This window comes from the organism of the source record quoted next, unplaced genomic scaffold (genome assembly GCF_019419815.1).
Source record: "Pyrus x bretschneideri cultivar Hongxiangsu unplaced genomic scaffold, Pyrus_bretschneideri_v1 Contig18, whole genome shotgun sequence".
NCBI classification, from domain to species: domain Eukaryota; kingdom Viridiplantae; phylum Streptophyta; class Magnoliopsida; order Rosales; family Rosaceae; genus Pyrus; species Pyrus x bretschneideri.
This window is the reverse complement of record NW_025999479.1, coordinates 1,549,055-1,565,300: the sequence shown is the minus strand read 5'-3', so window position 1 is coordinate 1,565,300 and position 16,246 is coordinate 1,549,055. Positions and strand designations below refer to the sequence as shown.

The 16,246-nt window shown below is 38.7% G+C and overlaps 1 protein-coding gene across 4 annotated transcripts; it reads right to left on the bottom strand.

Annotated features, from left to right (window-relative positions):
- Positions 1 to 5,049, bottom strand: LOC103928955 (UBP1-associated protein 2A-like). Of its 4 annotated transcripts, XR_007257501.1 has the most exons (3): positions 3,459 to 5,049; positions 410 to 1,871; positions 1 to 294 (listed from the first exon to the last, which is right to left on the bottom strand). XR_007257501.1 is itself a non-coding variant. In XM_048581907.1 (2 exons), the coding sequence occupies exon 1, from the start codon at positions 4,958 to 4,960 to the stop codon at positions 3,470 to 3,472; it is 1,491 nt and encodes a 496-aa protein (XP_048437864.1). In that variant the 5' UTR covers positions 4,961 to 5,049; the 3' UTR covers positions 1 to 1,871; positions 3,459 to 3,469. The 4 variants fall into 4 exon arrangements, 3 of the variants coding, with proteins under 3 accessions (XP_048437864.1, XP_048437865.1, XP_048437863.1); XM_048581907.1 differs by having other exon boundaries at positions 1 to 1,871; XM_048581908.1 differs by having other exon boundaries at positions 1 to 1,860.
- Between the last annotated feature and the right edge of the window lie 11,197 nt (positions 5,050 to 16,246).

Here is a 16,246-nt window from a genome sequence, read left to right as displayed (position 1 = left end):
TTTGGAAATTCATCTTCACACAAGCTCAGCCCAATAAGCAAACAAACAAAAACTAAAACTTTAATTCCTATCCTCCAAAAATGCAAAACACAACCGTCGCTGCGGCCACTACAGTCTTGCCAGCAGCCACTAAGGCACCAACACTAGAGAAAACAATCTAGTGGTGAGTTCAATCAAGATATTGCAACACAAAAATTACAAACCCGCAACCAAAAGCACACCACAACCAGATTTTGTTATCGGAAACGCTGAACCAATAGATAGCCATCGGATCCAAATCATGTTCACCACCTCCTGCAAATATAATCAAACACAGTAGCAAATGGAGGGTGAGCTAAAGGGGTATGTAAAATCCCTTTACTTTAGCCGAAGCCACAAAAAACTCGCCCTTGAGAGAATTCCAACATACCAATCGGTGGAGGGGTCACTAAGGAAGGAAAATGGATATGGCATCCATTTCAGTCGAAGCTCACAAATCTGAGCAGACATTGGGCTAGGGACGGATTATGAGTAAGGAAGAGGGAAGGGGTGGGGGAGATGAAGGCTTGGGTATGAAAAGGCAATGCAAGAGGAGAGAGGGGGGGTCAGAGAAGCGGCGATGAACACCGAGGGCGCATCACACCGACTCTCAAAATGGCAAGCCGAGGAGACAATTGAGGGTGAGCAAGGGAAGGTGGGAGCTTTCTAGAGAGGAGGAGGTGGAGGAAGGGAAGGGGGGCAGTTGGACTTCCCATGTGGGCACTGGGCAGTGCCGCCTGATTCGGTCATTTGACCAACACATATCATTTGTTCTCCACTCTCCATGGCAACGAAGGAGAGACAATTACAAATCTCAATTCAGAGAATTGGCATCAACAGTCGAAGGAGGTATCGTCTTCACAATTACACTTGACCCGTGGGATTACAAATCTCAAATCAGAGAATTCGCATTGACAGTCAAGGGAGTTACCATCTTCACAATTACAGACGATCCACGGATCAAACCCTCGTTAGGCTCGGCAGAGCTTTAAAAAGGCCTTCAATGGGGGCTAAAGTATAGTAATATAGTATGAAGCCTTCAATTACCTCGTGCGATTTTTTACCTTCCTCCCATGAAGCCTATCAATTGGTCCCTGAGGAGGTATCACCAATACTGAGGTCCACGGAACTTTGTTTCGCTCATGGGTATTACGATGATGTTAATGGTTTCAATCGATGAAGATAAATCCACATGACCAGCTCCAAGCTCTATACCCATGGTGACACGACCAACAAATATACTAGAAACATTCACTTGAAACAGATCACAAATCCTAATTCAAAACTCTTAAAGGATTAAACAATACTTAAATTAGTCTACCGTTAGAAAATGGTTCCAGTTTTATAACACATTGGTCAAAAACTAATTTTCAATTCACTGAAAAACCATTAACAAGTCAGAGTCTCATGTCAAAAAACTGCTATTCAAGTATTACAATTTCAGTCAGTAACTCTCAAGGTGACTCGGTCACAAACGCATACTTCTTAATTTAACCATTCTTCAGAAACTGGGATATCAAAATTTCATGAAAATTTCTCAATCAAAAAAATCCATCGACATCTGACAATTTCTTTTTTTTTTTTTTTTTTTTTTTTTTTTAAAATCAAGACACTTCTATTGTAAAGATGGTATATCACAAACGCATACTTCTTATAGTTTTAACTATTCTTCAGAAACGGGGACATCAAAATTTCAAAAAAAACAGAAATTCTCAATCAAAAAAAAATCAATCGACGTCTGACAAGTTTTGTAAATCAAGACACTTCTATTGTAAAGATTGTATACGTAGCTAGTAGTAATCGTAGTAGTACTTATTGCCGCAGAACCTGCATCACGTATACCTGCCAAAGGACTGCATTAAACAATTGAATCATGTTACCATCTTTAAGAGAAAAGTCTAAGATCTGATGGTGCCCAAACGTTTCAAACGACACATCACAACTCACAGAGCGCCATTCGGTACCAGTTTCCAACTCACAAAAACAATTTAAAATTTCCAATTTACGATGCCATAGATTAAAAACAAATTATGCAAAACCAAGAAAAACAATGAAGAGCACCGATAAACAAAGTAAACAATGAGCAGTTAAAAAAAAAAAACTACATTATCAAGTTCATTTAATCCGTAGGATTTGGGAATTTAAAAAAGTAATTTTGTCCAACCCCGCTGACTCCATAAAATACAGATAGATTTATAAGTAATTTCTCAAACTCTTGATCAAACAAGTCAAATTAAAAGCTACAGTACTTTGAAGAACGCGAAAACAGAAAGGGAGAGAAAAACAGAAATATAATTTAATAGTTTTAAGATTCTGCTCTTTGTAGTAACCATCAGCTCCTTTTAAACTTCAGAAGAATCAGCAGACCAGTACAAAAAGACTGATGCACCTATGTGGGATCTGCACATTTAATAAAAAAATGTGAAAAATAATTTCAAAAGAGAAGGTTTTAGCACCCAAGATACCTTTAAAGGGCATACAAGTTAGATTTCAAGTTCCAAAGGCGAACCGGTCTCAACATTTAAATTACACATGGAATGCCAATATGAACTTGCTGCAAAAACTCAGGTGATTCGCAATACATAAATATAACAAATCTGGAGAGATCCATTATTAGGAGCTTGGTAAAAAAGGAGCCTTCAAATGGTCAAACAATTCTAAAGACATTGTTCAAATAATGCACCACTCAATAAAAATAAGCTTTAGAACTCATGAGCATTCATTTTGTAGGTTTTAGAATGGTTTAACATGAGTACAAGCTCGACATCCGTATGTTTGGACTTTGGATTGGTTTAATGGAGCACAAAGTAAACGTCAGCATTTGCATTAAACCTCAATAGTACATACTCCGACTGATGGAACGTGTGCGTGACACAATACATGTCAAAAAGAGAACATATAGCAGGATCTATGCAAAAACCTAAGGATCTATATAGTGGCATGCCAAAAACCACCTTCCACGAAACAAGGTATTCTCATTAGTGACTCTTTACCCTGAAATTCTGTAATATTTGACAGAACTAGAATTGCAATAGATTTGAAAGATAACATATCAAGCAAGTAATAGACACTATCAAATAGTTCAAGAAGGGCAAGCCCAAGATGTTCAATTCAAAAGAAGGCAAGAGAAAATTATCTGTATGGTCTAGAAGAACCCGGAAAATACCAATGGGTTGAAATTAACCCACCCCAAATTTTCAATTTTGGTTTGTGCTGACTCCCAGATAAGAGATTCAGCGGCAGCTAGACAATATTAACAAAACCTTACATAGTGGAGGGATTTATAGGCTTTTGAAAAGTCACTTATTTGGTTCTTGAAAATCAATCTAAATGCCAAATTTACTGCCATCTACCAAAAAGGAGTAAGTATAGGAGTGACTTGTTATCATTTTGGATGAGAATGATTCAAATTACCAAGTAAAAGAGCGAATTTGTTATACCTCAAGGGCAACTAATGCCCCATGTACGGAGCGCCACCAGATTGCCCAACGCCATGCTGCCCTCTTCCTGAACCACCTTGCCCTAACTGCGGGTTAGGGTAGCCACCTTGCATTGCACCTTGATTTCCATAGCTTCCCATCATCCCAGGACTAATACTTGCCTGATTCCCATATCCACCCTGTATCACATGTCCTGCACCAGGAACACCTGGGTTCACATTTGGAGCAGATCCAAACGTCCCCAAAAGATTTGTCAACCCCAAGCCAGCTCCCTGGGTTGCAAGCAAAGCAGTCAGTGCCTGCCCAATTGCCGGGTTAAACGCCTGGGCTGCAGGAGCCCCCTGATTAAATCCAATCCCTCCACTCGCAGGCGCCATCAAATGCCCCATTCCTGATGCAGCTCCACCTGCATAACCTGGATTCTCATTCCTCTGAAACTTGGAATTATGTGACTTGTGGTGGTGCTGGTTCTGGTGCTGGTGCTGAGACTTGCCCGGCTTTGGACCGTCAATAGCCTTCTGGCAATGCAAAATATGGCCCTCAAAATTCTTGTGTGGCTCTTCCAGAGCCCTCTTCGCACTCTCTGCCGACTTGTACACAAACAAGCAAAACCCTTTAGGCCTCCCCGTCAGCTTATCGAGCCCTAGTGGCCCGTCCTCAACTTCTCCAAACCTAGAAAAGAACATAAGCAGCTTCTGGATATCCAAGTCCGCCCCAACATTGCTCACATAGATCTTCCTCTGCGTGTACTCCGACATCGGCTGGGACTGAGCCGCCTGGGCCGCCATAGGTCCAGCAGCGGCATTAGGGGCCGGGCCAGGGCCAATTGCCGCCAGCTGGCATGCAGTTGTCCGATTACCGATCTTCTTCTGGGGCTGCTGTAGGGCTTTTCGGGCCCCAGAACGCGTCTTAAAGAGAATGAAACCGTAACCCTTGGACTTACCAGAGACCTTATCGCAAACAGCCTTGCAATCCTCAATCTCACCGTATTCCCTAAAAACGCCAGTTAGGGTTTCGGCGTTGGTGTCCCATCCGAGACCGTGGACGAAGATCTTGCGGTGGATTGGGTCCTCATCCGCAACCTTCCGGATCCGATCCGCCACGTCGCCGTGATTATCGGCAGCTTCGCGGAGCAGGGCGATAAGCTGTTCCTTGGTGAATGGTTCTAGAAGATTCTGGATCGGCTCGTCGTCGTCGTGACCGGCACCGGCCTGATCCGAAGCCGCTGAGATGGAGGTCGTGGTTACGTTATAGGTTTCCTTATACTCAGCGCCCGGCTCCTCTTCGTCCTCCTCTTCTTCCTCTTCCTCTTCGTCGGCTCCTTCATCTTCCTTATCTTCTTCCGGCTCTTCCTCCTCCTCCTCTTCTTCGACTTCTTCATCTTCCTCTTCGACTACTTCCTGTGCTGGTTCAATTTGGGGTTTGGGTTCCTCAACGACCTGTTGTTGCTTTTTGGAGGGTTCGGAGGGCTCGGTGGAGCTGAGCTTTCTCTTTTTCGCCATTATAGGAGGGGAGCAGGGCGTCGCGGATAGAGGGATTTGGGGGTTAGGGTTAGGGTTTCTTTGAGGAGCTGCTGCGGCGCCCGAGTGAAAACACAGGCACGCAGGAACTGATTGGGAATCGAGAGAGAGACAGGAGATGCAGGATAAAGATATCGTCCAATCTCTTTAGGTTAGGGGCACTTTCGTATTTCTGGCTACCATTCTACGTCTCTTATTCAACCAACACGTAATCTAGTCTAGGTATCTTTATCTTATATCTTATATATTAAAGGAGGCGTGAGGTTTTACTGGTTTTGGGTTTTTTAAGGCTTCAATGGTTTGGGGGTTTTTTTAAGATTTCAACGTCAAATTGTTCTCTGTGTTTTACATGTTCGGTCATTTAATTTCCGTGTCTTTAATTTGGTTAATTTAGTATTTTGTGTTTTAAATCGTTAACCAACATGGTTACCTCTGTTAATTTATTATTAAATATTTTATTTTAAATATTAAAACCCTATTTAAAAAGAAGGTTTAAATAAAATAAAATAAAAGTTTAGATTAAAAATAGGTGCAAATCGATAGAAGTAGCCCAGCCGCACCCCCAAAACGCCCCCGTTAATCCAGTTGCTTCCCCAGGGTTGGCTGCTATGAAGGTGGTGGATGCATATATGACTCAGATTCAGGTCATATGAGGTCAACGCTAGCACAGGGGAGTGGAAGGTGGAGAGCAACACAATGTCGACGTAACGCTGGAGAGATGATGCAAAATTCGATGGTAAGTGGGAGGCCGTGCGAGTGACATTTTTTCGAAGAGAGATAGGATGGGTGGTTATTTAGCGATTCATGGTGGTTGGAGTGTTGGCTTTGGATGGATTCGATGATGGTGGTGGCTGAGATTAGGAGAAAAGTATGAGGCGGGAGGTTTCAATTTTGTTGTTGAATTTTTATTATTTTCTTTATTTTTAAATTCTTTTATAGTTTTTTTTGTGTTCTTAATTTTTATTCTATCAAATTGAAATATGTTTGTAAATTTCTAACTGTAACTGGATGGAAAATGAGCACACTAACTAACTAAGTTAAACACAGGGACCAAAATCGTTTGGACAAGTAAAACATAGGGGGCGTTTAAACACTTAAACCTTTCTTAATTATAATTTATATGCTTATTAACTTATTTGCTCCATAAAAAATTGTCATTTAGTTTCACTCTAAATTTGTCTAACTTTACCCTCCTGAAATTGTTATTTTTGTCTTTTTTTTTAGTTTTTTTTTAACCAGATGGTGGCTTTGCCAAGGTAGTCTACCATTTCCGGGAACTGGGAAGACTTATAAAGTTGTTTTGGCTTCCCTCTAGCCATCATTGTGTGATTCACTAGCGCCAGAAACCTAACCCATGATATGCCATGTGGAATACGGGCCTTTAATTTGTCGGTAACCATAGGGCCACCTGTGGTGATTTGTTTATTTAGTCTTAGTTCATACATTTTCGTCCATTCCGTCAAATAGACGTTAAGGTAAAAGGTAGTACAGGTATTTCAATTTTAACACAGACAGAGATAAGCCATATGCTTGGTGATGTGGCACTTACGTGGGAATATTGGTTGATCACCACATATCTACCATGCCACATGTAAATTGTGGCGAGAAATGTTGGGAAAACAAATTAGGGTTAAGTGAAAAGGTGAACTGAGATCAAATGAGATGAAAATGATAGTTCTAGGCTGATAAAGTGAGACAAAGCTAGTTTCAAGGGGCAAATTAATTAATGAGCCTTCAACTAAAGTCTTAGGTCGACCAGTTAGAAAACATAGGAAAAGTATCATGTGACTCTTTCATCCAATTTTCCCTTTCAATTGCTGCTCTTTCAGAGCCATAAAACTAACAACCACCGAGAAATTCAAATAACCAACAAATCATGAAGGAATCTTGGCTACATATTGGTATTATTCAATCTCTCTCTAATTTCATAAACAAAAAAAAGAACCCAACAAGAAGTGTTGGAAACAAATTTGCACACATCCACGAATAGAGGCGTGAATAAACTGGAATTACCCATGATCACCGGCAAAGGAATGATGGGGTTAACTGGGGGTGTGGTTGAATCCAGGTTGGATTGCCTATATATCTTCGATAAGGAGAACCAAACCACTGGTGTAGTTTTAATAAAGAATGGTGTGATGTGCACAACATCATAAACCATCCTTGACAAATAGCTTATAGGGAGACGTTAAGTAAATGGGTTTTCCATGAACGCGTCTACTCATAGATAGCGGCGTATATGTGAAAATATGACTCTTGTGGAGAAGATGATGAATCGCAGTCTTGTAGAGAATATCATATTAGAGAGATGTATCTTTAGTTGTGATTGATTAAAGAAATAAATGCCCAAGCTAGGTATTTATAGAGACCTTCAGAGTTCTTGTCTCAATTAAATCGGAGGCTATCTAGAAGGAAATCTAAGATAACATAGCCAATCATCCTAAGAGGTCGTCGCCCTTGCTGTATAGCTGAGGCGGGGTTTATTTTTTCACTTACCCGGGATCCAGGGCGTGACAAAGGCCTACAGAAAGAGGTAGTCGCCCTTGCTTGCAAGGCCGAGGCAGGGCCTCTTTGTTAACTCCATTGTCCGATCAATGTCATGTACATAACAACGTTGTTTGTTGTGGATCAAAATTTTCGACCATTATTCCTCCCTCTAGGGTAAACGAATCAAGGAATTAAAATATTCGGAGATTGGGCACATTAGAGAAATTCCAAAAGAGTAGAAATTCAGAAATGAATTGTGATTGCTTCTTTGAGAATTAAATCAAGCTTTCAATGAAAGAACCAATTTGTAATAGCAAAAATCCATCTTCTTTAAACTTGACGAAATTGTACCTAGAAATCAAATTAAACATATTTGGTTAAGACCAAGAACTACGCGCCTGAGAGGGGGGTAATTGGCCAATGAACCTCTAATTTTTAAGTCAAATTCTTTGAAATGAGACTGAGATTTAGGGTTGAGTTATAGAGAGTCAACTTCAACTTACTTGAGAAGTATGTAGAATGGGGCAGTTATAGGGAGCATGGGCATGTAGGAATTTCCATGTCATGTGTCAGTCTAGATGCTAAAATTGTGTCATACGATGAATGGAGTTGTAATTGTGCCATGACTAGTATAATCCTTGTAGATATTATTAAATCTAGTTCATAATATTCTAAGGATTATCTTGGAGAATCCTTGATTGGATGTGAGGGGGCTTCCTTATGTAAAGGAACTTGTCTTCAATGAGGAAAGCTTAAAGATAGGAATTAGGTAGTAATTCTACCTTTAATTCCCTTGCCTTATCTCTTTGCCATGAGCAAAGAAACTTAAAGAAGTTGTAGCCAATAGGTTTTCTAAGTGGTTAAACTACGCGTAGAACGAATGTGGGGTCGCCAATTTAATGAGGCATTCTAGGCAATAGTAAATGTCAGCTCCAGAATTTTCTAAATTATTTTTGCCTGTTCTAATACATTTTTAGGTTAAGCTTAAGCTCCAAGTTGGAGCGCTATAGGAGACCAAGTTCGAGTTCATTCGTCAATTGTTGTACAGGTTTTCCATGGCATGATTTGATAAATTCATGGGCCTTTGAATTATGTTTAAAAGGAAAATCAATGAAAAATGCTTGAAAACTTTGAGTTTTAATGATAAGGACAAAATAAAGGGTAAAGTGAATAGTACCAAGATTGACTTTTTAGTGTAAGAATGTGATTTTTCGTTAAAGTAAACAGTACCGGGAGCATTTCGTTAAAGTTCCCTTATATTTGGTGATGTAGGTAGATTTTCCTTTTTAAGATTTTTTTTTTTTAATATAAAGATATTAGACCCTAAAGAAAGAAGGGATTGAGTTAGGATACACAATAAGTTAGCCACTAACTAGGTATCGAACTCAACATAAATATAATACATCATCAGTCATTCATATGAATCAAATATGAAATCTCTCACTTATAAGTACGAAAGAATATTACTAAAATATAGTACTAGTTGATAGATTGTTACTTTTACAATTAGTATATTTGATGTCATGTAGATGTCTTTTCAAATATAGAGTTAAAATTTTTCTAATGAAAATATTTTCGTTCCACAGAAAATTAATAAAACAAATAAATAAAAAGCAACGCACACGCACATGCACATCTAAGCGATGGCCAAAACTTCCAAAGCAAAGCTATACAAGCAAGGGTGGTTCGGTTCGGTTAATGGTTAGTCCGAAAACCGAACTGAAAGGGTAATGTTATTCATACCATATTTTTGTATCATATTTTCATATCACCTTAGGTGGAATTTAATGTGGATAGCCACATCTTTTGAATTATTTAGAATTTTAAATTTAGTTCATTATTTAATAAACTAATAATTAAGAAAAACTAGTTAATTAAATGATGATTGTGGTATACGAGAACTCTTTCTCCTTCCTTTCCTTAGGTTTTACAAAATTTTCAAATGATGTGGTTGTCCACATCAGATGCCACCTAAGATGATATAGAAATGTGGTATAAAACATGGTAGGAATAGTGGGTTTGGGAAAGAGGAAAATAATCGAAACCGAACCGACTGTTTGGTTTTTTTGAAATTCGACAATACCAAAATGACCCAATCAGAATCCCTAAGGCCATTTCCAACCGAAAGCTGGCCAGAGGGCTCGTTTTAGCCCTTTGGCCTTCCAAAATATTAATATTTTAATGAACAGTACATGACTATATTTGCCTCCATCTCCAACCGAGGGCCAAAGGGCCAGAGGGCTCGTTTTAGCCCTGTCACAAAAAATCATCTCCAACCGAAAGCCAAAAGGCTACAGTATGGAATGATGAAAAATATGTGAGAAATGGTGTAGGAAAAAATTAGAAATTATAAAAAATAAAAATAAAAAATAAAAAAAAAGTGGGCTGGAACCAAAGAAGTTCATAAACCCTAAACCTAAAGTGGCCTGAAAGCCCTAAAATAGGTTGAAAGATTCAAAAACGGAAAGAAAAAAAAAATGAAACTGGGCTGGGCAAGTGGAAAAGAAAAAAAAAAAAAAAAAAAAACAAAATGGGCTAGGCAGCGGGTTGGCTGAAAATGGCCATTCATTTGGCCTATCCCTCGGTTGAAGACGATTTTCTGGCTATTTTCGGCCCTCTGGTCCTTTGGACCATTCGGTTGGAGATGGTCTAAGTTTAATAGAAATCAGAATCCTGACACACATTTCATATCAAAATCCCTAATTTTATTTCAAAACCAAAATCAAAATTTCGAAACTCTAATCCTTAATTTCAGAGACCCATATCAAAATCATAATAAAAATTCTGAAATTAGAATCCTGATGCGAAAATTCACTTAACACACAAATTAAACCCTCTTTTGACAATTGTAGTATATAAGTAAGTAGGGATCGTTCTTAAACTGGGGATTAAGAGGGATTGCTAAACACTTTAAGCTGACTCAAATAGGTAAAACTAACCTTTAAAACACTTAACTCAACTTAAAAGACTCAAAACAAGTTCACAAGACTCAAAATAAGCTACAAACACTCCAAACTGCCTAAAAACACAAACTGGGCAAATTTGACTCTAAACACAAATTTGGACGAAATTTGGTTCTAACTTGACTTAAAACTCTTGAAAACACAATCTAAAACATATTCTAACTAGTTAGACACTCTAAAATAAATGGGGATTTGGTTTTGGACGAAAATAAAACAAACAAAGCGAGAAATTAAACTAGGCAGATTTGCACGAAATTGGTGGAATTAAGTATATGGTGGGCTAGCTAGGAGGTCTTTCTCCACACATGACATACTTGCATACAAAACAATCTCCCGTTGCTTATTCAATGAATCATGAACCTCAACACCCCAAGTTAATTAGGTCCGCTTAAATTAACTCTCAGATTTTCCTTAAGTCATTGAATTGAATGGAATTAACGCATTGCAATCAAATTATTCATCAAAAGTTCTCTACATGAAAGCGCATAATAGAGAATCAATCAAAGATCATTAAACTCTATGAAAATCATAAGTGTTGACGAGGCATTCATAACTATGAAAGCGCATGATACTTATGCCAAGAATTTACTTAACAAGATTGTGACTAACAACCTTTACTACTTACGAATATAAGTTCCCAACGATTAGGTGAAGTTTCTTTATATCCTTGCATCAGATTTATGCATGCAAATTAAGTGTGCACTCTCAATCCATACACATAAACAAGTTTTAATTCAAATAGATAAGTAAATTGAATTCACAATTCATGAAATCACAACTGGAAGTAATCAAATTATAATGCAAATATGCCATGGTTTCGAAATTCCCCCTAGCCAAAAGGGGATTAGTTCCACATACTCGCAAAGCAAAGATTCTTGAAATTAAACATTGAAAAACACAAGAAAGATTACACCTAAAACGTTCCAGCAATTCCAAGTTGAATGGCATGCACGGCTAGGGCTTCCCTTCTTCTTCCTTGCTGCGGCACAAGATGTGGGTGATGGTTTTGGGGGTTTTGAATGGTGTGTTCTTGTTTAGGATGATGAATAATGGCTGATTATGGTGGTAGAGTGCGGCAGGTTATGTATGGAAGTGTATGGAGTGGATGAAGGATGAAGAATGGAGGCTAGGGGTTGCGGCAATAAGTTTCTGAATAGCATAAGGGGGTGATACGAACTTGTGGCTGAAAATATGTTTATATAGTCCTAGGGTTAATTAGATTAGGGTTCACGTAGCAGATTTATTGGATTAGGGCCCTAGGGTTCGGCAATAGGTGATTAAATCCACTTAAGATGGGGTTTGCCCCAATTAGTTTCATAAAAGGATTTGTGTAACCCAAATCCACAAGGAAAGAGGCCCTAAAAATCAGAATCAATCAGGGATAGGGCCTAGAGAGTGCGGCACATATTGGAGGGAATGAGGGAATGGCTTGCAAGGCAAGGCAAGGCCTTCTAGAAGGAAATAGGCGCCACCTTTGTAGGGTTTCTAGAAATAATGTGTTTTGTGGCTGATTTGGGACTTCTAGAAGAGAATGCTTCTAGAAATAGGTTCTAGAAATATCTATTTAGGTCCCCTTGCAACTAGGATTAAGGCATGATAAGGTTAGGATAGGATAAGATAAGATAAGGTTTGGATAATGTTGGATAAGGTTGGATAAGGTTTTGGATAATGTTTCCTCTTTTGAGCTAATTCCTTATCCACTTTGTCTTGAGTTTAGTTTCTTCATCTTCACATCAGATTTCAAGCCTTTTGAACTCCAAATTCGTCCATCCATGTTGGCCCATATACAAGCTATACACTTAGTGCCCAAAACTGCTCCGAAATGCACCAAAATGCACTTTCTTGGTACTTTAACCCTTTGGACCTACAAACACACGAAAATGAGTTGAAATACGACATTAACTAAGAAATAATAGCACAAATGCACAAGAATAAGCTAGCTAAGTCGCCTAAATATGCTCCTATCAAATTCCCCCACACTTAGCTTTTGCTAGTCCTCGAGCAAAACAAACAAACAAAAGAAACAAAACATATAATCTAAACCTTCCAACTTTTGCCTCAGGGATTTCCAATGAAACATAACATGTCAAAGATCACCACTCACATAGATTTAAGCAATCCTTACCCTCGAGCATACTTAATCATAGTCACCATTCACTAGCTCACATTTAATCAATTAAACCACATTTTGAATGTAGTAACATGCCTTAGAGAATTCCCTCAATTCCTTACTAGATGTACTCTCAATTTTCACACAGATTTTCTGACTACACTCCCTACACTAGGTATATGTGAGAAGATTGATGTAAACATGTAGACGAACACTCACATATGTTATAACAAGGAAAGCATTTTCTGGAATTATGACAATGACATGTATATGATCTCATGAATGGAATGCTACTACTTAGACGCGAGAACCAGGGATACCATATGCCCAAACCAATTTTAAACTCCACATATTGAAACACATAACAATCAAGATAGAAGTCTAAGGGTTGTAACAGGGCTAAGGTATTGGCTAACAACGAAAGGTAAAGGATAAACAAACGTTGTTAAAGCAATAGTGAGCAAAGTAATGAAATAGGCACTTAGAATTCACTTTAGAATGCAAAAATCAACTTTGAACATCCAAGGGGAAGTCACATAAAACTTAGGGCCATATTCAACTTTTTGGACCCTTTCTTCAACAATCAACACTTGTGAGTTCGTTCTCACTTATTTTCAACTCCTTTTCTTTCTTTTCTTCTTCTTTTTCACATTTTTTTTTCTATCTTTTTCCCGTGCCTCCTTTAAGACTTTGGCACACACATACACACAAAAATCCCTTCCCCCACACTTATTTTCTGCAAAAATGTCACTCAAAAGGAATTCCTTCTAAGTCATGCTCCACTATACTTCAAGAAGAAGGGTATGGAAAGTCTATTCTAGGCTAGGTAAGGGTGATGTGGTTAACAAAGAAAATAGGCTAAACAAGGTTCAACGGGGTTTAAACCTACAATACAAATGACAAGGGTGGATTCGGCTATTTGGCTATGGTGGTGACTATTACACAACTTTATCTTGTTATTTGTTATGCTAATCAATTTCATGTTTTGAATGAAACGGGTATGAGTTCTAGTATTTGGAACTATAGTGATGGAATGCATTCTAAGTAGCAACCAAGCAAAGAATAATGAGATCATGCAACGACTTTAGAAAACAAGAATGCACAGATTAATAACTCTCCAAATCAACGTTTAGGCTCAAGTCTCTTAGGGATGTAGTGTTTGTTTGAGTTCCTTCCTTCAAGCATGTTACAAAAACTGATTTTATCCTTTGTGATTACATGTGAATTTGTAAACTATAACTACAACCAAGCATAAACCAAATAGCAAATCAAACTTCCATCATTGTTTGTAACTCTCTTTAACAATCATGCATTAAAAACCAAATCCTCATCATTGTGTTGGAAGGTACCCTAAGACACAAACAAACACACAAAAACAACTCTTTTTGGCTTTTTCAAAACACTTTTTCAAATTTTTTTTTTTTATTTTCGGATTTTTACTTCAAAGCACACCAAAACAGCTCAAAATGCACTAAAAACACTTAAAAACAGTGAGAAACAACATTAGAAGTGATAGGTGATAGAATCCCACGAATTTGCATAAAAACACTTGTTTACCCCCTACACTTAAATCAAACATTGTCCTCAATGTTTCACACAAAGACTCACACAAGAGCAAACAAATAACAACCAACTAAGCATGATAAAATAAAGCAGCAAAGAGAAGGGTTTAGAAACGCAAATCTGGGTTTGGAGTGGAAGTTCCATCTTCTCCTTGTTGAATGCATAGGTTGCCTCCCAAGAAGCGCTTGCTTTAACGTCTTCCAGCCGGATGAATATGCCATGTTAAGCTTCACTAGTACCCACGTCATGGAGGGGTACATCATCCACAACATGCTCCTCGACATTCTCATAGTAGGGCTTTAACCGATGGCCATTCACTTTGAACTTTTGTCCTGTTTTCAAGCTTTGAACTTGGACTGCACCATAAGGAAAGACATTAGTAATAACAAACGGGCCAACCCACTTAGAACGCAACTTACCAGAAAACAAGCGAAGGTGGGAATTAAAGAGTAGCATTTTCTGCCCAATGGAGAATGATTTGCCTTGAATCATCTTATCATGGAAAGCCTTTGTCTTCTCTTGTAAATTCGAGCGTTTTCATAAGCCTCATTCCTAATCTTTTCAAGTTCATTCAATTGGAGCTTCCTATGAATTCCAGCGGCATCAAGGTCCATGTTGAATGTTTTGACGGCCCAATGCGCCTTGTGCTCCAATTCTACGAGAAGATGGCATGGTTTGCCATAAATGAGCCGAAATAGGGACATGCCCAGGGGTGTCTTATATGTCGTGCGATATGCCCACAATGCATCCTCCAAACGTATGCTTCAATCCTTCCTTGTTGGGCCAACGGTCTTCTCTAGAATTTGCTTGATCTCCCTATTTGAAACCTCGGCTTGCCCATTAGTTTGAGGATGATAAGGTGTTGAAACCTTATGCATGACGTTGTACTTCTTGAGCAAAGCCTCAATGGTTCGATTGCAAAAGTGAGACCCTCCATCACTTATGATTACTTGTGGTATTCCAAACCTTGCAAATAGGTTAGTTCTAATGAAATCTGCAACCACTCGAGAATCATTAATTCGGGTGGCTTTTGCTTCTACCCATTTCGACACATAATCCACAGCAAGTAGGATATAAAGGAAACCATGTGAGGAAGGAAAAAGACCCATAAAATCAATGCCCCAAACATCAAAATTTCAACAAGATGTATAACATTTTGCGGCATTTGACCCCTTGCACTTATGTTACCCATTCTTTGGCAATGATCACAAGACATACAAAAGGTTCTAGCATCTTTAAATAAAGTTGGCCAATAAAATCCACATTCTAAAACCTTAAGGGCTGTGCGTTGTGTCCCAAAGTGTCCCTCACATGCATAAGTGTGACAGAATGTTAAAATAGAATTAAATTCCATGTCATGCACACACTTACGTATAATCTGATCCCAGCAATATTTCCACAAGTATGGATCATCCCAAACATAAAACCTAGCATCTTTTTTCAATTTATCACGTTGGTTTCTATTTAGAGTGTTTGGAACTTGTTTAGCCACCAAATAATTCACCAAATCCGCATACCAAGGCTTACTTACCTTAATGGATAGCAATTGCTTATTAGGGAATGTTTCTGAAATAGGTAAAGGCTCATCCTCATGTACCATAAGGCTCAGGTGGTCAGCCACCACATTTTCACTCCTCTTTTTGTCTTTAATTTCGATGTCAAACTCTTGAAGAAGCAGTATCCATCGAATTAGTCTTGGTTTGGCTTCTTTCTTGGTGAACAAATACTTTAAAGCTGCATGATCAGTGAAAATAATAACCTTAGTACCGAGTAAATATGATCGAAATTTATCTAGAGCAAAGACAATGGCAATAAGTTCTTTTTCAGTGGTCGAATAGTTTAATTGGGCATCATTCAATGTTCAGGATGCGTAGTAGATAACATGCGGCTTCTTGTCCTTCCTTTGGCCTAAAACAGCCCCTAACGCATAGTCGGATGCATCACACATGAGCTCAAACGGAAGGCTCCAATCCAGTGGAACAATGATGGGTGCCGTGGTTAGCAAGTTGTTGAGGTGTTGGAAAGCTGCCGTGCACTCCTTGTTGAAATCAAAAGTTGCATCTTTTTGTAGGAGACGGCATATAGGTTGGGAAACCTTCGAGAAATCCTTAATGAACCTTCGATAAAAACCTGCATGTCCAAGGA